Source organism: Pinus tabuliformis, chromosome X, assembly GCF_031772625.1.
Source record: "Pinus tabuliformis cultivar Carrire ecotype Pingquan chromosome X, CPIR1, whole genome shotgun sequence".
Lineage (NCBI taxonomy): Eukaryota > Viridiplantae > Streptophyta > Pinopsida > Pinales > Pinaceae > Pinus > Pinus tabuliformis.
Window position 1 is genome coordinate 658971635 of NC_142308.1, and position 27435 is coordinate 658999069.

Sequence of the window (27435 nt, forward strand, 5' to 3'; positions counted from 1 at the left end):
TAGATTTTGCGACAACAGGTTCTAGTTCATTAGAGATAGGGTCTAGAGGGGAACTGTGAAGCTCCAATATATCTCCATAGATGAGTAGGTTGCATATATTCTCACCAAGCCTCTAGTGAAGGGGAAGTTTGTTTTCTATAGGAATAAGCTGAGGGTGGTGCATAATATCTTCCTCACTTAGAGGGAGTGTTGATGTTGATAGCTCAGATAGGTGCTTTTGCATCGGCTAGGTGTCAAGCATGTAGAAGATGTTCAAAATGTTAGTTTTGTGGCATCCGACAGGTGTTCTAGTCTCGACTTTGGTCAGAGAGGCTAAGAAACACAAGATCTCCAAAACTCGGAAAAAGTTTCGGGAGAAAACACCTAGAAACAACTCAATTAAATTAATTGATCGATAATTAAAAATGCCTAAGTCTAAATTAGGGAAATCGATTAATTTAAGGGAATTAATTGAGAAAAGTGAGAATACTCTAGAAAGTCACACAGATTGAGTTTGAGGTGATCTTAGTTGTTGATGGAGATTTAATCGTGGCTGTTGGTTCACCAACGAGAGATTATAAGAGCAGGACTTTGGGATGGAGAGAAATACATCGAGTGAGTGGGTGATCTAGGCAGATTGAATTTCCCAGAGAGTAGAGATTCAACTGAGAAGATAATTAGAGCCAGAGATCAATAGTAGAGGCAGAGGAGCAACAATAAAGATTCTGATGGAGGTTTCCAGTGCTAGAAGAGTCAATTGAGAGAGGTAGAGTTATTCCATAGGAGGCTGCGCAGGGGCTTGCGCATAGCCTCATTGAGGCAGTTTGATTTTGTTGGAGAGGAGGTCGATTCAGGTGCCAGAGGCCGGGATGATTTTCCAGAGCATCGGAGAATCACTTCTAGAGGAAGTAGCAGGCAAGACGTCTTGATCAGAAGCAACTCTAGGCAGTGCGAGTTACAGGCTACACAAAAGCCTGCGCAGGGTTGTTCCTGGTGCTAGTTCGAATGGCTAGATTGTTGTTGGATTGCTTGTGGAGAAGGGAAAATTCCCTCAATAATTTTTCCAGTATTTTCTCAAGAGAGGATTGCCAGTTTGGCATCCAGATTGTACTCAGAATTTTCGTTGCTGCATAATAATAATAAAACCCTCATCCGCGACACTGGTTTTCCCACATTGGGTTTTTCTGGGGACATTTGTCCAAAAATAATGGTGTCAATTTTATTGTGTGTGTGTGTGCTATATTTTTTCAGTTTCCAGTTTATTTTCCGCAGCATTTTATTGTGAAGAAATTGTAGTGTGATTTATTTGTTTTTTTGCCATAACAAAATAAACTACATAATTAATCAGTTAGAAGAATACATTTCCAATTGTTGCATTTCAAGGAATTTTCACATGGTATTAGAGCAATTTTGAAGACAAATCAATGGGTCAATAATGAGGGAGAAATTTTGCAGCTCCAAAGGAGTCTTTGAGCAAAGTTTTTGGGTCTACGTAGAGGTCGAACCAGGCAGTGTGACTTGTTGGGTAGAAGGGTTCGATTTCTAGTTGCAGGAGCAGGAAAAGTTCGAACAACCCAGTAGTAGTTCCAGCAAGTAGTGGTATTGCCGGAAGCAGTTCCAGTGAGCATATTAGATATTTCATTGAGTAGATATGGGCCTAGTGATTTTGCAATAGTTTTTGCAGTAGTAGAACAACGCTGATCGGAAGAGAAAAACACACGAAATTATACTCAGGATGTCTTCAGTAAATTCTTTAGAATTCTCCAGTATAGCCACAGAAAAATTTGATATTCAGGGGGCTACAGATTTGTTTTCCAAATTGGAGGACGTATTTGCTTGCTTATTTAGCTCAACTTCATATGGAGTCTAGTATATAGATAGTAGAGTGTCAGCTCACATGACAAGAGTTAGAGAAATTTTTTCTAGCTATAATGAGGAAATGGAGATCCAGATAACGATGGGAAACAAGATTAAATGCACTCTAGTCAGGAGAGGTACCATTGACATTCAGAGGGAGTCAGGAGCAAGCACCAGTGTTACAGATGTATTGCATGTGTTGGGACTAGGTATGAACCTAATTTCAGTATCCCAATTACAAGATAAGGGATATGATGTCCACTTCATAGGGAGGAAGATGTTCGTCAAACACCAGAGCTAGAAGAGGGTAAATCAAATTGGGGCATGAAGCAACATATTGTATAAGTTGCAGCTAGATTCTCCAATGGCACTAGTTAGCAATGGCAATAAAAATGGGAGAGACCTAAATGAGTTATGGCACATGAGGATGGGACATTTACATCATGGAGCACTTAGAATGCTCAATGAGAAAATAACAAGTGTTCTAGAACTTGGCACGAAACATGATGACGTGTGTAAAGGGTGCGTACTTGGGAAGTATGCTAAGGCAGCGTTCGAAGAAGTGACAACAAATTAGATGGTGTGTTACAACTTATACACTTAGATATTTGTGGTCCTATGTCCACTAGATCTCTCGGATAGTACGTGTACTTCATCACCTTCATCAATGACCATTCTAGGATCTACTTCTTGAAGACCAAGGATGAGGTATTTGGTCGCTTTAAGGAGTTTAAAGCTCTAGTAGAGAATGCGACAGGGAAGAATATCATGGTGCTTCGCTTGGATAATGGAGGTGAGTACACAGATAGTGGCTTAACGAGTTTCTGTGCGAAGGAAGACATTAGGAGGGAGTGGACAACTCCATACAATCCATAGTAGAATGGGGTAGTGGAGTGGAAGAACAGGTCTATAGTCGGGGCTGCAAAGGCGATGTTATATGACCAGGATTTTCCCAAGTTCTTATGGGAAAAGGCATGTAACTCAATGGTGTATATACAGAATAGGGTTCCTCACAGTGCATTGGGGAAGATAACGCCAGAAGAAGTCTTCTCAGGGAAGAAGCCAAGAGTTAGTCACTTTAGGATCTTTGGCAGTATAGCTTATTGCCATGTACCAGATGAGAAACGCACCAAGTTGGATCAAATTGCAGGAAAGGTATACTTCGTTGGGCATGCGAAACCTCTAAGGAATACAAGATCTATATTCCTAGCAACAGGAAGATTATTCTGAGACTGGACGTGAAGTTTATGGAAGACAGAGCCTTCAATAAATCTCGCGAGATGCCAACAGGTGATCAGAGTGAGCCAGTAGAAGCTCCATTGGTCCAGCAACAAGGGCAGCCGCAGGGATAGCTGTAAGGACAGTCACAAGGATCCAATACAATTACCAGTACTAGCACATCCTCAGGTGCAGGAGATCTAGTGAGTTCACAATAGTCGAAGCAGCAGAGGCAAGATGAGGAGTTGGTTGATCCTCCCACCACTAGTGGTCGAACCAACAGGGAAGTTTGTTAGACATTGAGAGATGCAGAGGAGTTCATTGGAGTTCCTACGACGAACAAGAGAGAACAAAGACAACCAGACATGTACCAAGCATTGGTGGCACAGGTTGTAGATCCTTCTAGCTATCAGGAGGCTGCACAAGATCAAGTGTGGGTAAATGCCATGGTAGAGGAGTATAGTTCTATCATGACGAACGATGTTTGGGAGGTAGTGCCGAGGCTTGATGATAGGTCAGTTGATGGCAGTGTAGAGAAGTACAAGGTTATGGTCGTGGCAAAGGGGTATGCGTAGAAGGGATAGATTATGAGGAGACCTTTGCCCCAGTTGTCAGATATACTTCTATCTGGTCAGTTCTATCTCTTATAGCATAGATGGGATGGAAGATTCACCAAATGGACGCCAAGACAACTTTTTTGAATGGGGTGATAGAGGAGGAAGTATATATAGAACAACTAGAGGGCTTTGAGACACGTGAGAGGGGCACGCATGTATGTAGACTGAAGAAAGCTTATACGGGCTCAAACAAACTCCGAGGGCATGGTATGCTCAGATTGACAGCTACTTGCAACAAATGGGATTCGTTAAGAGTGACACAAATCCCAACCTTTACTATTTGATGGTAGAGGATGAGCCACTCATCGTAGCGTTGTATGTTGATGACCTCTTCCTGATATGGTCATCAAGGCTCATAAAGGACTGCAAGAGGAACTTGGTAGTAGAGTTTGACATGAAGGATTTGGGGTTGATGCATTACTTCCTAGGCTTGGAAGTATGGCAAAAGGACAGGGAGATCTTCCTTGGTCAACGAAGATATCTACAAAAATATTGAAGAGATTCAGGATGTAAGACTGTAGACCTATGTCTGTGCCTATAATTACAAACTAGAGGAAGATCGATGCATCGAAGGATGAGGACGTTGATCCCACCTTGTATAGAAAACTTATCGGTTCCCTCATGTATCTGGTCAACACCAGGCCAAATATTTGCGTTGCGGTCAACACTCTTAGATTGTTTATGGTGGGACCCAAGAGAATGCATTGGATAATAGCGAGGCACATTCTGAGGTATTTGCGCAACACATTCGAGTATGGGTTGAGGTATACTTGAGGTGATGGTGTCAGATTATGTGGATTCACAGATGCAGATTGGGCAGGCAGTTCAGTGGACAGGAAAAGCATATTAGGGTGCTGCTTAAGTTTTGGATTAAGTGTTGTTTCTTGGTGCGGCAGAGCGCAAAATTCAGTAGTACTAAACACTACAGAGGCAGAGTAAATGGTAGCTAGCACAACTACGTGCGAAGCTATATAGATTTGCAAGCTGCTGGTAAGCTTGTTCAGTCAAAAGATGGAGGAAACCAGTATCTATTGCAATAATCAAAGTTGTATCAGGCTCTCTGAGAATCCAGTGTTTCATCATAGGTCAAAACACATAGACATTCGATACGATTTCATCAGATATTGTGTGCAGCGTGGAGCAGTCCAGCTACAACATGTTCCCATAAAAGAGTAGGTTGTAGATATACTCACGACAGCTCTAGGGAGAGCTAAGTTTGTCTATTTTAGAGAACAAATGGGTATAGTGGGGAACCCTTTTTAGTAGCAGGGACAATAGTTTATTTCTCAGTTGTAGTAGTTGCAGGAGCAATTGCAACGTGAGATCAGTTGCAGTGTAAAGCAGTATAGGAGGTACAATGCAGTGTCAACAATAGCGCAAATGTAGGGTAGTTCAACTACAAAGTTGCAGATGAATCAAGTATGCACAGTGGTTGGTGGGCAGTGGCAGATTGTCACAGTTGTCAGACATCCGCAACATGAGGGAACACGTTACGGGAGAAAGACAAAGAGAACACCTTCCTCGCTAAGAGGGAGTGTTATTTTTTGTGGCATTGAACATGTGTTCTAGTCTCAAATTTGGTGAGAAACACAAGATCTCCAAAACCCAGAAAATGTTTCGGGAGAAAACACTAAAAAACAACTCAATTATATTAATTGATCGATAATTAAAAATGCCTAAGTTTAACTTAGGGAAATAGATTAATTAAAGGGAATTAACCGAGAAAAGTGAAAATGCTCTAGAAACTCACATGGATTGAGTTTGAGATGATCTTAGCTGTTGATGGAGATCTAATCATGGTTGTTGGTTCACCAACGAGAAATTATAAGAGCAAGACGCTGGAATGGAGAGAAATACATCGAGTGAGTGGGTGATCTAGGTAGATCAAATTTCCCAGAGAGCAGAGATTCAACTGGGAAGAGAATTCGAGCCAAAGATCAGTAGCAGAGGCAAAGGAGCAGTAATAGAGATTCTGGTGGAGGTTTCCAGTGCCAAAAGATTCAGTTGAGAGAGGTCGAGTTATTCCACAAGAGGCTGCTCAAGGGGCTTGTGCACAACCTCATTGAAGCAGTTTGATTTTGTTGGAGAGGAGGTTGATTCAGGCGCTGGAGGTTGGGATAATTTTCCAAAGGGCCGAAGAATTACTTCTAGACGTAGTAATCGGCAGGCTGTCTTGATCAGAAGCAGTTCCAACTAGTGCGAGTTACAAGCTGCGCAGAAGCCTGCACAGGGGTGTTTCGGGTGCTACTTCGAGTGGTTAGATTGTTGTCGGATTGCTTGTGGATAAGGGGAAATTTTTCTCATTAATTTTGCCAATATTTTCTTAGGAGAGGATTGCTAGTTTGGCATCTAGATTGCATTCAGAATTTTTGCTGCTACATAATAATAATAAAACCCTCATCTGTTGCACCGGTTTTCCCACATTTGGGTTTTTTCCGCGGACATTTGTCCAAAAATAACGGTGTCAATTTTATTGTGTGTGCGCTATATTTTCTTTGTTTCCAGTTTATTTTTCACAATGTTTTATTGTTAAGAAAATGTAGTGTGATTTATTCAATATTTTGCCGTAACAAAATAAACTGCATAATTCATCAGTGAGAAGAATAAATTTCCAGTCGCTGCATTTCAAGGAATTTTCACGCAAAAACCACTTTAGGTACTTGCCTATTTGAGCAAGTGACTTTTGTGATTACATGACTTTTGAGAACATGTATAAGCAATCACAATTACGTTGGTAATTGAAACATATAGCTACTATGTGGGAAAAACAATTAGATTTCTTTGACCATATTAAGCAAGGAAATGGAATTAGTTTTAAATGTAGCATGTATCTAATATTTTTCTTTGGTAATTGCAATTAGTTATTTTAATATTAACTTCAGTTTGCTAATAGCAACATTTAGCAACTATATTGTAGATATCCTCACACAAAGGATGGGTTAGCGACTTCGTTCCTTTGGTTGAGTGGTACATTTCTCACCCTGTTCCTTATTGTTAAATTTTGGTATGTTCTATGCTTAAGAGCAAGTTACTTCAATTTTCTTGTTAGCCCAATATCAATGTCCAGATTAGCAATCACATTAGCATGATAGTAAAATGCAGATAGAACATAAACATAAACAGTAGAAGACAAGCCAAGACAAGAAGACACAAGATGTGGCACCAGCCAGGGACAAACCCCAATGTGGGGAAACCCTTGATCAATTCTTCTTATATTCTTCAATAATTCAGCAGAGAGAGAGATAGTACAAATATACAAGACTGATATTTATGATAGCAGTAGAAAAGACTTGACCAGAGAAGACAATGCTAGTCACACAGGACATAATTTTCCTCTATCAACAGGATGTTTAACAAACTGAGCCAATCATGATCAAATCTTGACCCAAAACATCTCTCAGAACTTTGATGTCTTCTATTGCACCAGCTGTCACTGCTTCAATAGTGAGGGCACCAAACATTACACCACCAGTCCTCCAACAATCATCAAAGAAACCTTTAACCTTAGTAGTATTAACTCACAAGACAACTCCTAGATTATGCTGATGATCTGGGCATATATGAGCCCTTAAACACTCATGAACAAACCTTGACTATGGTGTTATGGCCTGCGGCCTAACACATAGTCTTCCTGTAGCTTCCAGGCAGCAAAACATTATCCTTGATCCTTGAAAGATACCCCAACAGATCTCATCTAGAGCTCCTCTAACTTGGCCCTCCTACAAGAAGAAAACGTAGTCACAAAATGATGCCTAAATGGTCCCTTAACTCATGCTGTCAACAGAATTGTTCTTGCTGCGTTTAGGGATCCTTTTGCTGCGGCTTAGTGTCAGTCAATGACTGTGTATTATGGCTCCTTAGATCTGCTGCTTAGACTTCTTCCTTAGCTGCGAATTAGGCCTTCATAGACTCCGGCTTTAGGCCTCTTTATCGCTGCGGATTTAGGGCTCACTTGATAGTGAATTAGGGCTCCTTTATGACTGTGTATAAGGGCCTCTTGGACATCGGATTAGGGCTTCCCTTTAAGTGTAGATTAGAGCTCTTCTTAACAGCATATAGAGCCTACCTTAACTGCGTATGGAGCCTTCCCTTTGATGCAGATTAGAGCCTCTCTTCACAGCGGCTAGATATCCTTTAGGACAATGTATACGGCTCTTCTTAGGATTGCGTATTAGACCTTCCCTAGTGCCGCGTTTGATGCCTCCTTGATTGCGTATTAGTTCTCCTCTTAACTCCGACCAGATCCTTTTCTTTACCTGCGGCTAGGTCTCCTTCATTTAGCACCGTGGCTAGGGCTCTTTAGTTGGCCGCGTCTAGGGCTCTCTTAGAAAACCATTTCCACTATGTCCTCCTTGAGAGAGGACAACCCAAACGAGTGGGGAGGAGAGATCAAGAGAGATGAGTATGTCAAATGACTTGAAGACCTGTTCTATTTATAATGCAACGTTGAGGATAAGTTGGGGTAATTTGGTTGCTGGCCGACCTTGACAAATTGTCAATAGTACAAATAAATTCATATCTCCATAAATACATGTCAGAATCGGATGATCTTTAGATCAATCCTACACCTCTTGAAGAGAGAAATCCAAGAAAAATATCAGTTGCCATAAATAAGATGACCCACATGGAGTTTGGCCCTAGTTGCCAATTTTAACACTCCCTCTCAACCAGGGAGAACTCCATCTGCTAATCCATCTGCCAGTCCGTACTATCTCTGCCATCAATGCAGTGGAGGTTCGGTTCAACATGGGGTGTTAGTACGCTAAATGGTGCAAGTGACTGAGTGAAAGAGTTCAAAAGGTGACTCCGATCTGAGATGTGAAAAAGGGGCCGGGTAGTTCCTGTGAGTGAAAGAGTTCAAAAGGTCCCTCAACCAGGTGTGAAAAGGCCCTACACTGCTTTGCTCTGCTTTGCTTTGCTGAACTATGAAGAAGAAGAAGTGATCGAGAATGCATCATACCATTCTCTACTGACCTGAAGTCAGTCCCACATGAAAGAGAGTGTTTCATACCACTCTTACTGATCCGAAATCAATTCCAAATAAACAATGTCTTATACCACTCTTACTGATCTGAAGTTGGTTCCAATTGATCCTAGATCAATATCATCCTAGCATAGGGAGTATGCTAGTACACGATGTGTCCATCGATAGTATTATGGTCCCTATCCTATTTCCCTACTCATTTGCCAGATGAGAGGTACTTCCCATGAGTCCTAGATTGCATGGGTAGGATGTCTCAACAGGAGAAGGATGAACCACTCATCTTGCCTACATGTCGCCATGGGGTATCCTAGGGGAAGGCTGAACCACTCACCCTGTACACAACAAATCACTAGGGGAAGGCTTGACCATTCACCCTATGATTGTGTCTCAGCAGGAGAAGGATAAACCACTCATCCTACCTACATAGCAAACCACTAGGGGAAGGTTGAACCACTCACCCTATGGTTGCTCATCGCTCCAAGAAGTACCCAATGCCCCCCGGAGCTCCCAGAGCTCAATATCCATATCATACAGGACCCTCAGGAGAGGGTCTCTCCACGACTCCTAGTTGTTCTCGGAAAGTCAAGAATTTGACCTTTCCTAGGGGCTTCGTCAGAATGTCGACGACCTGCACATCACTCCCAATGTGATGGAGCCTTATTGCTCCTCCTTGTACCATATCCCAGATAAAGTGGTACCTGATGTCTATGTGCTGGGAGCGATCATGAAATACGAGATTCTCTGATAATCAGATCCCAGTTTGGTTGTCACAGAGGAATACGAAGGTATCCAACACGTGTCCAAACAACTCACTGAAGAGCTTCTTCGATCAGACAGCTTCACAAAAGCCCATACTCGCAGTTATGAATCCGGCCTCAGCGGTGCTCAAAGCAACCGACTTCTGCTTCCTGCTCATCCATGATATCGAAGCAGAACCCAAAGAGAACCAACACTTAGAAGTGCTTATGCGATCCACCATATTGCCTGCCCAATCAGTATTAGAATAACCAAGCAACCTCACAACTCCGGCAGTGTATCTTAGTCCATGAGTGATTGTGCGCCGAAGATATCTCAGAAGATTCTTGGCACCAATCCAATGTGAGTGATGAGGCTTAGCCATATGTTGGCTCAATATGCTAACTGCAAAACATCTATCTAGACGGGTGTTCACCAAGAACATCAATGCTACTATGGGTTGACGAAACTCTGAGGCATTTCCCAATTCAGGTCCGACAACACTACCTCATAACTTCTTAAAGTTAAGCTCCATCGAGGTAGTCACAGGCTTTCAGTCCACCATTCCAAATTCGGAATCCAACTCCCTCTTACGTTTGTAAATGAGAGGGTCTGCAACTGTCAGAAAGAGGTCATCCATAGGTCTATCATCCACAACCTTAGGGCAAAGGTTTGGATCGGCTTCACTCCTAGTGAATCTCAACTTCATCAGATAGATGTCAATCCTCTCACACCAAGTCCGGGGTGCTTGCTTCAAACCATAGAGAGCTTTCTTCAATCTGCAAATATGAGATTCCTGATCATGAACCTCAAACCCCTCGGGTTGTTCCATATCTAAGGTCTCGCTAGTACTTGTAAGATTTCCCTCGGTACATCTCGGATATATATCTTCATGCTCTTCTTTGCACTCGGACATCCCTGTCACCATCTGTCTCACATCGGGTAGGGCCTTAAAATGAAGATGGGCAGACCTCTGGTGCCATTGAAGAGATGTGTCACACGACATGGTCCCTAATGGACTTCCTTCAACTTGATACAAAGTGTCAACCCTGAACCCAAGAGTAAAAGCATCTTTAAAACTCCTTTTCCAAACATGTACCTTTCCATCGATGAATGCCACCTTGGAACCTTTGTCTTCCATTGCTGAAATGTACACCGGGTTCTTCTTGAGATCAGGTACATATAGAACTTCTTGTAAATGAATCATGTTACCTTGATTCAATTGAAGAGTAACATTCCCTACACCTTTTATGGGATAGGTGGCATCGTCTCCAAGAATAATCCCCAAGTTTGTCTCCTTCTCTATCAAATTAGAGAGAGCTTCCTTGTATCCGATGAAGTGCCTTGAATCACCACTATCAATAATCCAATTTCCCAAAGTGGAGGAGAGGTAGTGGAGAGGGCTGATATAAGATAATACTCCTTTTGCTTATCAGAAACAACATTTGATTCTTCATACCTAGAGTTTCTAGCTTTCTTGGAGGGTCGACCATTTCCTTGATGTCCTGCATTCCTTTTTCCTTTGCCATTGTACCTGCCATTCCTTCGATCATTGTTGTTGAAGTTGACCCTGGAATGATTGTGATCACCATCATGTGATGTGTCCCTTCTATTGGGACACTCCCTCGCATAATGGGCAAACTTATTACAAGCAAAGCATCTGCCTTTCCTTCCTCTCTTAGATCCAGGCTTTCTATTGAAATGACCTTTAGACCCTGCATTATTTCTCCTTTTGGCATGAACGGAGAAAGCAGTGGGGTTTCCTCTATTAGAAGGCATCTCTTTCTCCACTATCCTGGTTTCTTCTTGAATGCATCTCGACATCAATTCTTCAAACCTTGGAATTTGATCATTATTGAGAATAGTGGTTCTAAATATATACCATTCGGATGGGAGCCCTCCAAGAGTAGTGATAGTCAGTTCCCTGTCAGATATGATTTCTCCAATTGATAGAAGATCATTCTTCATCTCAGTGATCCTTAAGAAGAAGGATTGAATATCCTCGTCTTTGCCCTTCTTAATATCCTTCAGCTTATTTTTGAGAAATAAAATTTTATTTGCATCACTAACCTTGAACATGCTTACCAATATGTCGTAGATCTCCTTGGAGGTGTTTAGATCGGAGATGTAAGCCACCAGACGCTTGTCAATGGAATCTCTGATAATCTTCTTCGCTTTGACTTCACCCTTGGTGTACTTGTTCTTTGTAGCAACTGGTGCATTTGATGGAGGCTCAGGGATTTTACCCTTCACATAATCCAACACTTCTTGTTCTTCCAATGTCAGATCAAGAGACATCTTCCATCCGTGATAGTCAGACTTTTCACGGAGCTTGTCTTCAGCCGGGAAGTGGGATGAGGAACCCATTGAGCCTTTGACCTTGTCCAACTATCTTCAGTGATTGCTCTTTCACTCTTGCTTGGGCTTTGACTTCACCTCACCTCTGATAGCATGTTAAATTTTGGTATGTTCTATGCTTAAGGGAAATTTACTTCAATTTTCTTGTTAGCCCAATACCAATGTCCAGATTAGCAATCACGTTAGCATGATAGTAAAATGCAGATAGAACATAAACATAAACAATAGAAGACAAGCCAAGACAAGAGGACACAAGATGTGGCACCAGCCAGGGACAAACCCCAATGTGGGGAAACCCTTGATCAATTCTTCTTATATTCTTCAATAGTTCAGCAGAGAGAGAGATAGTACAAATATACAAGATTGATATTTATGACAGCAGTAGAAAAGACGTGACCAGAGAAGACAATGCTGGTCGTACAGGACAGAATTGTCCTCTGAAGATCATACATCTGGTATCAACAGGATGTTCAGAAAACTAAGCCAATCATGATCAACCTTTGACCCAAAACATCTCCCAGAACTCTGATGTCTTTCGCTGCACTAGCTGTCACTGCTTCAGCAGTTAGGGCACCAAACATTACAGCACCAGTCCTCCAACAGTCATCAAAACAGCCTTTAACCTTAGTAGTATTAACTCACAAGACAGCTCCTAGATTATGCTGATGATCTGGGCATATATGAGCCCTTAAACACTCATGAACAAACCATGACTGTGGTGTTATGGCCTGTGGCCTAACACACAGTCTTCCTGTAGCTTCCAGGCAGCAAAACGTTATCCTTGATCCTTCAAAGATACCCCAACAGATCTGATCTAGAGCTCCTCTAACTCGGCCCTTCTACAAGAAGAAAACACAGTCACAAAATGATGCCTAAACAGTCCCTTACCTCATGCTGTCAGCAGAATTGTTCTTGCTGCGTTTAGTGCTCCTTTTGCTGCAGCTTAGGGTCAGTCGATGACTGTGTATTATGGCTCCTTAGATCTGCTGCTTATACTGCTTCCTTAGCTGCGAATTAGGCCTTCATAGATTCCGGCTTTAGGCTTCTTTATCATTGCGGATTTAGCGCTCTCTTGACAGTGAATTAGGGCTCCTTTATGACTGTGTATAAGGGCCTCTTGGACGGCAGATTAGGGCCTCCCTTTGAGTGTAGATTAGAGCTCTTCTTAACAACATATAGAGCCTACCTTAACTGCGTATGGAGCCTTCCCTTTGATGCGGATTAGAGCTTCTCTTCACAGCGGCTAGATCTCCTTTAGGACAGCGTATAGGGCTCTTCTTAGGACTGCGTATTAGACCTTCCCTAGTGCTGTGTATGATGCCTCCTTGACTGCGTATTAGTTCTCCTCTTAACTGCGGCCAGATCCTTCATTTAGGACTGTGGCTAGGTCTCCTTCATTTAGGACTGCCTCTAGGGCTCTTTAGTTGACTGCGTCTAGGGCTCTCTTAGAAGACCCTTTCCACTACATCCTCCTTGAGAGAGGACAACCCAAATGAGTGGAGAGGAGAGATCAAGAGAGATGAGTATGTCAAATGACTTGAAGACCTGTTCTATTTATAATGCAGCGTTGAGGATATGTTGGGGTAATTTGGTTGCTGGCCGACCTTGACAAATTGTCAATAATACAAATAAATTCATATCTCCATAAATACATGTTGGAATCAGATGATCTTTAGATCAATCCTACACCTCTCGAAGAGAGGAATCCAAGAAAATTATCAGCAGCCATAAATAAGATGACCCACATTGAGTTTGGCCCTAGTTGCCAATTTTAACACTTGCGGTTTTTGCACCAAAGTTCCCCGCCCTCTTGTTGGTTGGGCAAGTGGGTTGGTTCCCTGTCCCTCTCCCTTTGGTTTTTCTCAAGCATTCATACCTCACCCTCTTTTGTCAGACATTGCGTTTCCACCCTTGTGCCTAATTTTATCTAATTTTATTTATTATTTATTATTTTTTAAATCTAGCATACTGCTCATTATTAAATTCTCTTTAAACTTAAAATGTGTTTTAATTGGGAGGCCATACAATGACTCGTAAATTTTTACATATTTCTATATTGGTCATCCAACTTATGCTTTCCAGCATAAAAGCAATCTTAGGCAGACATTCTCAACTCTGTGTTTTGTCTTTCTCTTTGCATTGTCTATTGTAAAAATGGGTTTCCTTATTCTCAACTTTGCAATATTTATTTTGTAAATAAGGTTTTCCTTATCCTCTTTACTTAATTATTTAATGTGTTGATATTGGTTGAGAGCTGTGTTACTGATTGTATTAGAGTGGTTCTGTTCAAGTTCAACATCTTAAATGTCAAAGGGTATTGGTCCAATTTAAACACATTTATGGTTTTCTTAAGATATATCATGCACATGTTAGACTAAGCAATTTGTGGCCACTCTTTGCTATGAGATAAATTCTTTGCTTAATGCCATATATATGTGGTTTTGCAGGCTTTATTTGCAAATCTTGATAAATTGCTTGCTCCTGATCGACCATGCCATAGTAGCTTATGGTGAGTTAGTACTTACTACTATCATATTGGAGGAGTTACTATTTTCTGTTGTCTTTTGTAGGGGAGAGATTTTTACTGTTTACGAGTTGGTAATTTTTGTGTGGGGGAAAGTATGAGATATATGGTAGAATACCTTGGGTTTTAACACTTGACCACATTTATCACAAAAAACACTAAATAAATAGCATTACACTTGGCAACTGTGTTCGGTGATTTTTTTCTAAAATGTTTGAATTTCGTTGAATCTCATGCAATGGTGTATTTAATTGGGAAGCATTTGTATTTTTCAAAATTCATAAAAAATATTTTTCTTAGATATCATTTTGGGATTCAACTGCGTTAAGTAAGTGACCTCCCAGGAAGTCCTGGTTGCCGGATGCAAGCCCCAGAATTGATTATTGATGCTATGTGATTCATTTCACTAGTTTCAATCCCACTTCTTCACCCTTGTGAGCATCACCCGGTGCAATGAGTGCTAAGTCAACTATTCAAAAATCATGAGAAATTAGTCAGTTACGACTACCTCTCATGGAAATGGTCATACATGAATGACCTACTTAACGCAGTTGAATCCCAAAATGATATCTAATATAATGCATTGCAAAAACCCCCTAATACTTAAATATTTTTCTTTTCACGAAAAATAAAAAATATAAAACAAAACTATATATTTAACACAAGCCCAATGGTTAGTTCAACCAACCAATTATCACCAATCTTGCTGGTCATTTGGCTGGTTCCATGTTGGCAGGTTCTTGGCTCAAATCCTTTTGCTCGAGGCACATTAGTCTATGCTGATGACTTCCCTAGGGTTGCTATCCACAAATGCGGGGAAGCTTCTGAGGTTTTCCTTGGAAAATATATAGGAAAGTATAATGATTTATTCACATTTTTCACTGTTGACATTTGATTCGACTTTTTTTTGGGGCCAAATTTGAAGTTAAAAATGTCTATTTATCTTGTCTTTGCATATATGAAAGTTATGAAGAAAATAAATTATTCTTGCTAAATTTAATGGTGAACATATTTTGCATTTCATTGTTCCTAAATTCAAACACAAACCTGGATGTTGGGACTTGGGGGTTTCATATGGGCGCATGCATAACACAATTCACATACACATGTTTGAAGAGATTACTAAACATTCAACATATCAATGATGTTGTAACAAGTATTGTTAATTTTTCAGATTGTTCTATGCTGTATCAATTACTTTAGCCCAATTCCAAACTTCAATTAGAAATATTTCAAATAACAATTAGTCTTTCCATTCATCAACAACTATTGAAGATAGAACAATATATGTAATTATGAAGAAGACAATCAACACATTAACAAGAGACACCAGATTTGGTCAAAGACTAGGGGAAAACCCCACTAGGGGAAAACCCTTTCAAATTCTTCTTTTATTAGATTGTTATAAAATGTTCAGCAGAGAGTACAATGAGCCCAATACAATATGATCAACAATACAACCCAACAACTTCAGAAACTAGTTTACAGTGGCAAAATATATCAAAGACAACTTGATTCAGACTTCAGACAGTTTCAGAAGACTTCAGATGATGGTAAACTGTAGTCAAACCCTTGGACGCTCCCTTCAGGTTAGTGTGCATGCGTCTGTAGCTTCTTGGACGTTGCCTTGACCATAGCATGCAGACGTCCAAGGACGAAATTTCCTATTTCTGTGCCAACGTTCGGAATAGAAACCCTAATTTTGTGCGAGCTTTGGATTTGAGACTTCAAACCTTTATACGACCTTTTCCTTCGCCAATGTGCCAAACCAAATGAGATAGAAGAGAAGAAGATGCTTGATGTTGTGATGTCCAAATGAGCTTCTAGGTCACTTGTATTTATAGGCTTATAGGGGTGTCCAACAATGTCCATTTGATGTTGAGGCTGACTTGTCCAAGTGTGCATGAGAGTGAAGTTGACCTGATCCAATATCCATGAGTGGGTGCACAAAATCAAAAACCAACTTTTTCTTGTCCGAATGGGGTGATCTTTAGGTCGATTTTGGTCCTCTCGAAAAGAGGAACTCAATGCCATCATCATATCCATCAAATGAGTAGTCTAAAGTGGAATTTGACCGCAGTTGCATATTTTTAACACTCCCTCTTAACTAGGGAGAATTCCACCTATAAAACCTGTCCATCGATCAATGTGTCATCTTGTCATCATGTGTAATAATATGCTCAACTCTATGTACTGAAACATTCTCGAATCTAAAGAAGAAGAATCATGGGGAGCAAAAGCTACCACCCTCTGTCTATTGGGCTACAACCTGGAATCTCTATCAGTGGGCTACTACTCAGAATATCTGTCAGCGGGCTACTACCCAGAAATATCCATCATCGGGCTACTACCTGGAAATATTTGTCTTTGGGCTACTATCCGGAAATATGTCATCGGGCTACTACCTAGAAATATCATGGGGGAGCTACAACTCAACCCATATCGAGCAATAGGTGATGTAGAGGAGCTACTACTCAACCCATCCTATTGCCCTTTGACCTTCCTAACAATGACCCTTAAGAGTCATGTTGTAGAACACTTGCATCATACCTAGCTTGGGCGAGATTCCTGACTTACCAAAGGTAAGGATCTCACTCCCCCTAGCCTCCTCACCTGTTGGCTAGACGAGGCGGGATAATCCCAATAAGCCCAACTTGTGGGTATGATGTCAACTGGGGTATACTCTGCAAAGACCAAGATAGGGCGAGCTACTACTCCAACCCTATGGGTAACAGATAGTGGTGATATCCTATTGTCCAGAGTTCTCTCAACCCTAGGAGCCGTCCATCCCAATTCCTCAGCCTAGGAGCTCAGACAGGGGGGAAGAGTATGGCTCAGTGTTCTTGATCAGTGGTGCCCCGTATCAAGAGGGGTCACATCCATCAGTCCAAGTTGCTCTTTGAAGACCAAGAACTTCCCTTTCGACAAAGCCTTGGTGAGAATATCTACAATATACTCATATGTTGATATATGATGGAGTCAAACGACTCCTCTCTGTACCATATCACGAATGAAGTGGTATCGGATCTCTATGTTCTTGGACTTGTCATGGAACATGGTGTTAATCAAGGTTGTCATTGATGTCAATATGGCATTATTGAGATGGCAAATATTCTTGTGATGCATATTATGACGATGTCCTTGCTCATGATGACAATTCCCTCTTGTTTGATAAGGATGCCATTAATGAAGATGTCAAGCTATTAATGATGCCATTATGATGTCAAGCCACTAAGAAGATGTCTTGTCCTAGATGCTTGAACTAACCATGAAGACACCATAACTTCATGTATCCTTGCTCTTGATGAAGAAGCCCTAGAAATCATGATGATGTTCTAACTCTTGATGAAGAAGCCTAGAAACCAGATGATGTCCTTACCCTTGATATTGAAGGACTATACATGAATGACCACACTTGATGATGTCATACGTGATGGCACTTGATGAAGGTCTTGATGACATGGACAATGATTGGAGACATGACATGAAGGACTTGGAAATCTCCTAATGGCAAATTAATAAATGCTGCACTATGGTTGGTGACATATCACTGCACTATCATGAATGCTAAATACACTATCATGGTGACATGTATGACTTACATGATGACAAAGCACTTGGGGACACACTAATAACCTCTTGCTGTCCTAATCATCAAGCACTAATGACCTATTGCTGTTCTAATCATCTTTTGCACTAAATATTTCAAGAGCAGTCACAAAGAAAAATAAATTTGGACAGCTTGGAGGCATCCTTTCAAAATGGATCCTACACCATCTTAAAGAGGATTTTTTCCTCTTTCTAATGAGCTCTTACTTGGCCCGAAACTCTAAATAGTTTGGGAGATATGAATTTTTTAAGTTAGAAGGTTATTCTGGACAGTAAGCCGATCTATGCTTAGTCATTCATGTCGGCCTAACTGCAGAAAGACGTGTCCCTTCAGTTCAAGGTGAAATCCTATATAAATATGACGTCTAGCACCTCATTTTAACCATAATTTCAGTGATTAATTCAGAGGAGTACAGAAAGAGAAAGGAGGCCGAAGAAGACAGAGAATCATTGTTTGGGCACAGTTATGGTGTTAAGATTTATTCTTCAAAGTCAAGGACAGTCACTGAGGACTGGAAGATTATAGTTTTCGAATTTACAGTGATAAAAATATCTGTGAGGCTCAGATTTGTTGGAGAGGTCAAGTAAAATTTAGAACTGTTGGACAGTCACTTTGGAGGGCTCAGTTAGGCAAACAGTCTCTTGTTTAGCCTCATTACTAAATACCTTGCTGCCTAAATCTCAGTCTATACTCCTGTAGAAGCTCGGACAGGTGTCTATTTGAGGACAGTCTTGTGGAACACTGCAACTCGAATGTGGAAGCAACAAACCTCGCAATTGTGAACAAACTTCAGCTTTGTTGTACAACAAAACTTCGACCTCAGCCTAGTCTGTGGATCTGTGGCATAAAGATTCGACCTGTGATACTTGTGGTGTTCAGATTTGTGACAGACTTGTAGCCCTTCTTCACACAACCTTGCAAATGAACAGAATTTGTTGAAGACGGTGTTTTGTATTTAGGCATCTTTTGAGGCAGATTATTGGACTGTTTTGAAGTTGTTTGTAACCCTCTCTTCCAGCCTCTTTAGAGCAGCTTGGAGCAGTTGTTAAGTGTCTTTTGAAGGAGTTTTATTTATTTGAAACAGTGTTGGAGACCTATAGTTGTGAACCTTGGAGGCTTGTGCAAGTTGAAGAACTTGAAGACCTTGAACAGTGGAACATTTGGGGATTTGCACAAGAGAAGTATTGGATCTTGAAGAACTCCTTGGAGAAGCCCATTGAAGACTCTCTTGAAGAAGCCCATTAAAGACACTCTTGAAGAAGCCCGTTGAAGTCACTCTTGGAAAAGCTTATTGAAGCCATCATGAGGTGACCTTGAAGTTTTTGATTGGGTACCATGAAGGACAGTGGAGACACCTTCATGTGAAGAGATCAAGGTTGTCATTGATGACATAACGTGGAGACTAAGTGAAGGGATAACTGAAGATAGACAGGGCTCATTGAAGAAGACATTGGGAGCCGTGAAGTTTAACCAAATATATCTTGACGAAGTAAAGCCGAGATGTTGGAGCCTTGGAAGGTAGGGTTGGAGAGGTTGGTGCCTCGAAATTGACAAGGTTGGTGCCTTGGGAAGTCCAAGTCAGTGCTTGGCATATTATAGGTTGGAGCCTGGGAGATTGAAGATTGGTGTCTTCATCTAGGGGTTGAAGCCTCTAAATGCAAGGTCGGTGCCTTGAGAAGATAGGGTCGGTGCCCTCGAGGTTGGAGCCTCACAAAAGTCCAAGTTGGTGCTTGGCAACAAGTTGGAGCCTGGGAGTTTGAAGATCGGTGTCTTCATCTAGGGTTGGAGCCCTATATACATTGTACTTGATTCATTATAAAGATTATATTAATAAAAACATGTATTCTTATTGTTCATTTTGTGTTCTAAATATAAGTGATCTAACCGGTAAAAGTAACAATTGAAAAGAAATACTGATTCACCCCCCCTCAGTATTTCCAACACATGGAATTCTATGCTAGATGGATCCCACTCTTGTTGTCGCAATATATCACTATAGTGTCGAGGACCTGCTCAAATAGCTCTCTAAAGAGCTTCCTCAACCAAACTGCTTCGCAACTAGCCATGCTAGCGGCAATATACTCTGCCTCAACGGTACTCAATGCTATAGACTTCTGCTTCCTGCTCATCCAAGATATAATGGCAGATCCAAGACTAAAACAACACCTTGACATACTCTTCTTGTCGATAACATTTCCCGCCTAGTCAGCGTCGGTGTATCCATGAAATCAAACATCTTTGGCAGAGTATCTCAGGCCAAGTGCAACCGTTCCCTGCAAATATCTCAAAATGTGTTTGGTAGCAGTCCAATGTGCATGGAGAGGCTCGGTCATGAATTGAATCAGCGTGTTCACTGCATAGCATATTAAGCAAAGTCTTTCGATAGAAATCACATAAGAGAAGTTTTTGGCCGACACGTTTCGAACCAACAAGTGTGGTTCGTCTTGATGATGAACCACACTTGCTGGTTCGAAACGCGTCAGCCAAAAATTTCTCTTATGTGATTTCTACCGAAAGACTTTGCTTAATGCATAGCGTATGTCTGGATGGGTGTTCACAAGGAACATTAGAGCCCCAATCAACTGTATATACTCGGATGGATTCGCCAAATCGGGTCCTGCAACTTCTCCACATAACTTTTTGAAGTTCATTTCCATCGGTGTGGGTAGGGACTTGCATTCTATCATTCCAAACCTTTCCAACAACTTCACAACGTATTTTCATTGTGAAAGGAAAATCTTATCGGGCCTTTGCCACACCTCAAGGCCTAGAAAATAGTGCATGAGTCCTAGGTCCTTCATCTCAAATTCAGAGGATAGATCCCTCTTACACTCGATCATTAGAGGCTCACTACCATGCTCTTGGGGCTTGCTTCAAACCATACAATGCCTTCTTCAATCTACAAACATGTGTCTTTCGATCTTCTACTTCAAATCCCAGTGGTTGCTCAACGTATACTTCTTCTTGTGGCATGCCATGGAGGAATGCGGTCTTTATGTCCATCTGATGAAGGGTCCATCCTTCACTTGTGGCAAGGGAAACTATTGAACGAATGGTTGTATATCGAGCCACAGATGCAAATATATCATCATAATCTTCTCCCTCTTTCTAGGTGAATCCTTGAGCCGCGAACCTCGCGTTGTATTTTTCAATGCTTCCATCAATTCCATGCTTGATCTTGAATATCCACTTCGAAGTTACCACAAATTTCCCCTTCGGTCTCGGCACAACATCCCATACATCATTCTTCATAATAGATTCATATTCCTTGGCCATAACATCTTTCCAAACTTGTTCTTTTACGACTTCTTCGAATGTGGAAGGTTTGGCTTGAATCATAGTGCTCATGGCTGCAACATATCCCTGGTACCTGCATGGATTCTTCCTTTCTCTAAATGATCTTCAGATGGGCACATGACTATCAACATCCTGAAGAGTGTCACGGAGCCAAAGTGGTCTCTTCCTAGTAGGAGGATTACTAGGAGGAGAATCTAAGGGATCCATGGGCTCCATGGGATCATCAACAATATCAGTCTCGGATTCGGGCACAGATAGGCCATCCAAGATATCCATATCACCATTCTTCTCGGGAGGAGGCGGAGGAAGGTCTCTTGCTTTTCCAAGAGTGACATCTTCATCGAATGTAACATCCCTTGCTAATTTCGACCTTCCTTTGACTAGGAATATATATTCTAAATGCTTTAGAATTTTCACAATACCTAACAAACGTACCTTTTCTTCTTGTAGCTTCCAATTTGTTCCTTTTGTCCTTCGATACATGGAAATATAGGGGCATCCAAATATGCAGAGATGACTAATGTCGGGCTTCACACCTATAAATACTTCTTCGGGAGTTTTGTTTTCCAAATCTTGATGAGGCACCCTATTTTGAACATATACGACAACATGTGAAGCTTCGGCCCAAAGAAATTTAGGCAACTTTTGATCATGGAGCATCGCTTGAGTGGCTTCTACTATAGACCTGTTCTTCCTTTCAGCTAGACCATTTTGTTCGGGAGTATATGGCACAATTGTTTCCTTCTTGACACCTTCCTTTTTGAAAAGTCAATGAATTCATTTAACATGTATTCTCCACCATTATCAGACCTAAATATTTTAATCTTCTTCCCTTTTTGATTTTCAACCAATGCATTGAACTCCTTAAATGTTTCAAGGGTTTCATCCTTATGCTTCAAATAGTATATCCATGTCTTCCTTGAAAAGTCATTAATGAATGTGATGTAGTAGAGATATCCACTAATACAGTTGCACGGGCATCGGTCCACATGTCAGAATGAATGAGATGGAGGATGTCAGTGGTCTTGTTTTCATTAGAGGGGAATGGTCTGCGTGTCATTTTTCCACTAGCACATCTCAGACATACTCCATCATGTTGAGCTTGAACCTTTGGAATCCCTGAGACCAAGTTCTCCAATTTTGGAAGAGCATCATAATGAAGATGAGCCAAGCTTCGGTGCCATAATTCGCTTAGATGATTTGTATTATGAACCAATGCTAGTAGTGGTCGTCCTTCACATCTTGTTCCCAAAGTGAATGCATCTCTCATCAGTGATCCAACAGGCCAAGTAAGAACCTTTCCTTTGATGAAAGCAACCCTCATCCCTTTGTCTTCCAAAGTGGATATTGATACCAAATTCTTCTTTAACCTAGGCACATACATTACATCATGTAGTACAATAGACTCCCCAGAATTCAAATGAAATTTAACAAATCCAAAACCTTTAATGGGATGAGTGGAGTTGTCTCTAAGAACTATTTTCAAATTTGACTCCCTCTCTACCAAATTAGAGAGAACTTCCTTGTAACCAGAGAAGTGATGAGTGGCCCCACTATCAACCAACCAACTATCCCACAAATCCAGAGGAGATGAACTAGTAAGAGCGGAAATAAGAATATATTCAGATTGATTTGCAACAATACTTTCATACCTGGAGAATTTTGACTTCTTTTGTGGACGATCATCTTCTTCATGGTCACTTGGAGTATCTTTTCTTCTTCTATCGTTTCTTCCATTGCGGTCATTCCTTAGGTCATCTCTCCTTCTTTGATCATTGACACTGTTGTTTTTGCTTCTAGTATTGTAACGTGGTCCATTGTTCTTCTTGGGGCAATCTCAAGCATGGTGCCCTTTCTTATGACAATTGTAGCATTCAATGTTCACATATTCCTTTCTTCCACCAGAATTTCGAGGAGGCTTTCTTGAATTTTATGGACATCCTTTCCCTTTCTTCTTCTTGTCATGAGTGATGTATGCAGCGGGTTCTCCTTCTTCGTGCCTTTGAATCCTTCCTCTTGATATCATCCTTGACCCTTCTTGAGTGAGCTTTCCAACAATTTCATCAAATGAAGGGAAGACATTTGTGTTGCTTATAGTAGTGATGAATGTTTCCTAAATAGGAGGGAGACCTCTTAGAGTCATGACCACCAATTCCCTGTCAGCACAACTTTGCCAACTCTTTGCAGTCGATCTCTAACACAAGAGATCTTGATTATGTAGGATTGTATGGACTCTCCTTTGTTCATCTTGGTGTCTTTGAGTTGATCTTTCAAGGTGAGGATTTCATTCAAATTGTTGACCTCATACATGCCGACTACCTTATCATACATGTCTTTAGACCTTCTCAAGTTTCCAACATATGCAAGTAGATTATCTTGTAATCCATCATCTATAATTTGTTTTTCTTTCAACTCACCTTTCTTGTGATTGTTCTTGACAACAACGGATGCATTCTTCGGAGGCTCAGGTACCTTTCCTTGAATGTAGTCCAAAACATCATTATTATCAGCTATGTCTTTGAGTTGATCTTTCAAGGTGAGGATTTTGTTCAAATTGTTGACCTCATACATGCCGACTACCTTATCATACATGTCTTTAGACCTTCTCAAGTTTCCAACATATGCAAGTAGATTATCTTATAATCCATCATCTATAATTTGTTTTGCTTTCAACTCACCTTTCTTGTGCTTGTTCTTGACAACAATGGTTGCATTCTCCAGAGGCTCAGGTACCTTTCATTGAATGTAGTCCAAAACATCATTGTTATCAGCTATGATCTCCAACCTAACTTTCCATGTAGCAAAATTAGATGAGTTACCCAACTTCTCATCGCTCTTGAAGTAGGAACTCATCTTGACTTTGACTTGATCGGTTCTTTCAACTTTCCAAAGATGAGTGCTTCAAGGCTTGTCTCCTTTTGGGATTTGTCCTTCACCTTAGTTCTGATACAATGTTAATTTTTTAGATTGTTCTATGCTGTATCAATTACTTTAACCCAATTCCAAACTTCAGTTAGCAATATTTCACATTACAATTAGTCTTTCCATTCATCAACAATAATTGAAGATAGAACAATATATGCAATGACAAAGAAGACAATCAACACATCAACAAGAGACACCAGATATGGTCAAAGACCAGGGAAAAACTCCACTAGGGGGAAAACCATTTCAAATTCTTCTTTTATTAGATTGTCATAAAATGTTCAACAGTGAGTACAATGAGCCAAATAAAATATGATCAACAATACAACCCAACAACTTCAAAAACCAGTTTACAGCGGTAGAATATATCAGATACAACTTGATTCAGACTTTATATAGCTTCAGAAAATTTCGGATGATGGTCAACTATAGTCAAACCCTTGGATGCTCCCTTCAGATTAGCGTGCGTGCGTCTGTAGCTTCTTGGATGCTGTCTTGATCATAGCATGCGGGCGTCCAAGGACAAAGTTTCCTAATTCTATGCCAACGTCCGGAACATAAACCCTAATTTTGTGCGAGCTTTGGATTTGAGACTTCGGACCTCGGTACGACCTTTTCCTTCGCCAATGTGCCGAACCAAATCAAATAGAAGAGAAGAAGATGCTTGATATTGTGATGTCCAAATGAGCTTCTAGGTCACTTGTATTTATAGGCTTCTAGCTCCATTTGATGTTGATGCTGACCTGTTCAAGTGTGCATGAGAGTGACGCTAACCTGATCCAATATCCATGAGTGGGTGCACAAAATCAAAAACCAACTTCTGCTTGTCTGAACGAGGTGATCTTTAGGTCAATTTTGGTCCTCTCGAACTGAGGAACTCAATGCTATCATCATCTCCATCAAATAAGTAGTCCAAAGTGGAATTTGACCGCAGTTGCATATTTTTAACATTTCTATGGGAGCTCGATTTAGGCTCTACAACATACAAGTATCACTCTCTAATATAGCAGCGTGTACATCTCAATATTTCATTATATAAGAGTCAAGATCCTAAGCTGGTTATGTTGGTTTAATTACTCGACCCCTATCTTTAATACTTAATATTGTATTAGTTTCATGTAACGAACTTATAAAGTAACAACATTACATAAATATCTACTTTCATGTTATACTGTAACAACCCCACTTAGCACGAAAATAATTTTTTATTATCCTCAACTCAGAACTCAAAACTTTTACCATTTTCATCTTTTACAAAGGATAAATAAAACTCAAGAATACATTATTAATTTCAAATTGCGAGTTTTCACAAATGTTCTCATCTTATTTCCTGCGTTTTCAGCCACTTATCTTATTTCCTCCTTCAAGACATTATCCACAATTTATTGTCTTTTCTTTATTTCCTCAAATAAAATTTCATTCTTCTAGCACAAATTCCCGGATTTGGATATAGATATAGATTTGGGTTCGGATCTGGATATGGATCTGCCAGTTTTTTGAAAAGCCAGGATCCGAATATGATGGGAAACAAGTACAAACAATATAAATGTATTTTTTATGTTTAAAAAAAATAAATCTATGTAAAAAAAATAAATATACACAAATTTCTAAAGATATAAATTTTATATATAATATTTATAATATTTACCATTAATAATACATAACTTATATATAAAATAATTTTAATAGATAATTATTAATTTGTAATAATACTAATCTTTCTTTCTAGAGAAGAATAACCATAATTTTTATTATGATAGCAAGGAATAAAAACGACATTCTATAGACACACTTGGTATGCAAACCAATCGAAAACCAACCAGAAACAAGGAGCAATCATTGGACTACAATGTTCAGGGTTTGACACCCTAGGGTCAAAAAGCCTCACAACTCAGAGCAGAAAGAATCGAAATAAAACTGGGCACGCAGGTCCTCAAAAAGCCCAAAAGGGATCAGGAAACGACACAGTAAAAGCCCTACATTGCATCGCAAAAATGAGAAAGAACGAAACTTGAGTAAGAAACCTCGTCGCAAAACAACAGGGAAAAACCCAACAAAAGGAAAAAGAAAAAGAAAAAAATATATAGGGTACAAGCCACCATGCAGACTCAAAAATGGAGACCCAAAACCTCACGAAGAAAAATGAGTTGCATTGCCACCGTAGTAGAAACCTTGTAATGAAAGAAAAACCACTAAATAAAGAAAAAAGAGGTGAGAAGAGGCAAGACACGACTCTAGTGCAGAACTCGGATCGAGGAGGCGATGCCGACGAATTTAACCATTGCAACTAAGAAGAAACTGTCCATCAACCATAACTTGCCGCCGAATGACCAATCCAAATGGTGATGACAAAACCACTGGCAAAAAACGACAGGAAGAAGAGAATTGAGTGGCCAGAACGTTTGCCCAACCCGCCGACCCCTCAACATTTCTTCAGAGGACTTGGCAACGACACGAATGAATACTCCAGGCACGGGAGCATCAACCCGGTAAATTGCAAACTGACTCCACGAACCGACTACAACACTTGCAAGGAAATGAGGAACACAAAGAAAATGTTAGTGGAGGCATGAACAGGGTCGAGGCAGCAAGGGCTAGCTGCCTCGACCCCACTCCCTCAACTCCCCTCATTCAAATGAATCAAGAGATAGGTCTAGGTTATTTGAGAACCTAAACATCAAAATATAGGTCTAGGCTACCTAACCTATCAATTTGGTGGGTATCAACTCAAATTTTATCCTTAAAATCTCTTTCCCTAAGTGTTTACTTAAGAGGGAACCCCTAGTTTCCTCTCCCTCAACTCAAGGACTTTCTTGAAGGTTTCATGAGCCTTGCAACCGTTCAAATCCACCATAAGAAACCGTTTCTCTTTGGTCTTGACCTTTGGAACTCCCATTATCATCAAATACATCAAACCCTAGGTCTTGAACCCTCATTTCTAGGTCTTTTCATACAGAGTGAATTGCTTCTTATGAAGCCTTGAACTTTGATTGTGTCTTTGTTTCAATGAACTCTAGTGGGGCCACTTCGTACCTTATCATTAGCATATCTATTTAAAGTGATTCCTCCTTTACTAGGACTCCTTCCATCAGTGAAATCCGTAAAGAGCAGGGGGCCTTGGCTGTGATGACATGGGCCGTTGCCCCATTGTTAGCACTTACTCTTGCTTCTCGTCTTGTAGGGTTTCCCTTTCGAAGGCCTGCTAGATGTAGAAAGTCCCCGAAATTCTGATTTGCTAATATGAGCAATTTGAAATATAATTTCTTCTCATATAAACACAAATTTTCTACTAAACTTTGCAGCGAAATAGGAACAAAAATAAAAGCATAGT

General features: G+C 40.5%; 1 protein-coding gene across 5 annotated transcripts in view; it reads left to right on the forward strand.

The window, feature by feature from the left end:
* Nucleotides 1–27435, forward strand: part of LOC149141688 (uncharacterized) — a 312782-nt gene that overhangs the window by 127430 nt on the left and 157917 nt on the right. For all 5 annotated transcript variants that reach the window (XM_089447689.1, XM_089447688.1, XM_089447687.1 and 2 more), the window contains one exon: nucleotides 14196–14257. In XM_089447689.1, coding sequence (XP_089303815.1) covers nucleotides 14196–14257 — 62 coding nt within the window. The remainder of the gene's footprint in view (nucleotides 1–14195; nucleotides 14258–27435) is intronic.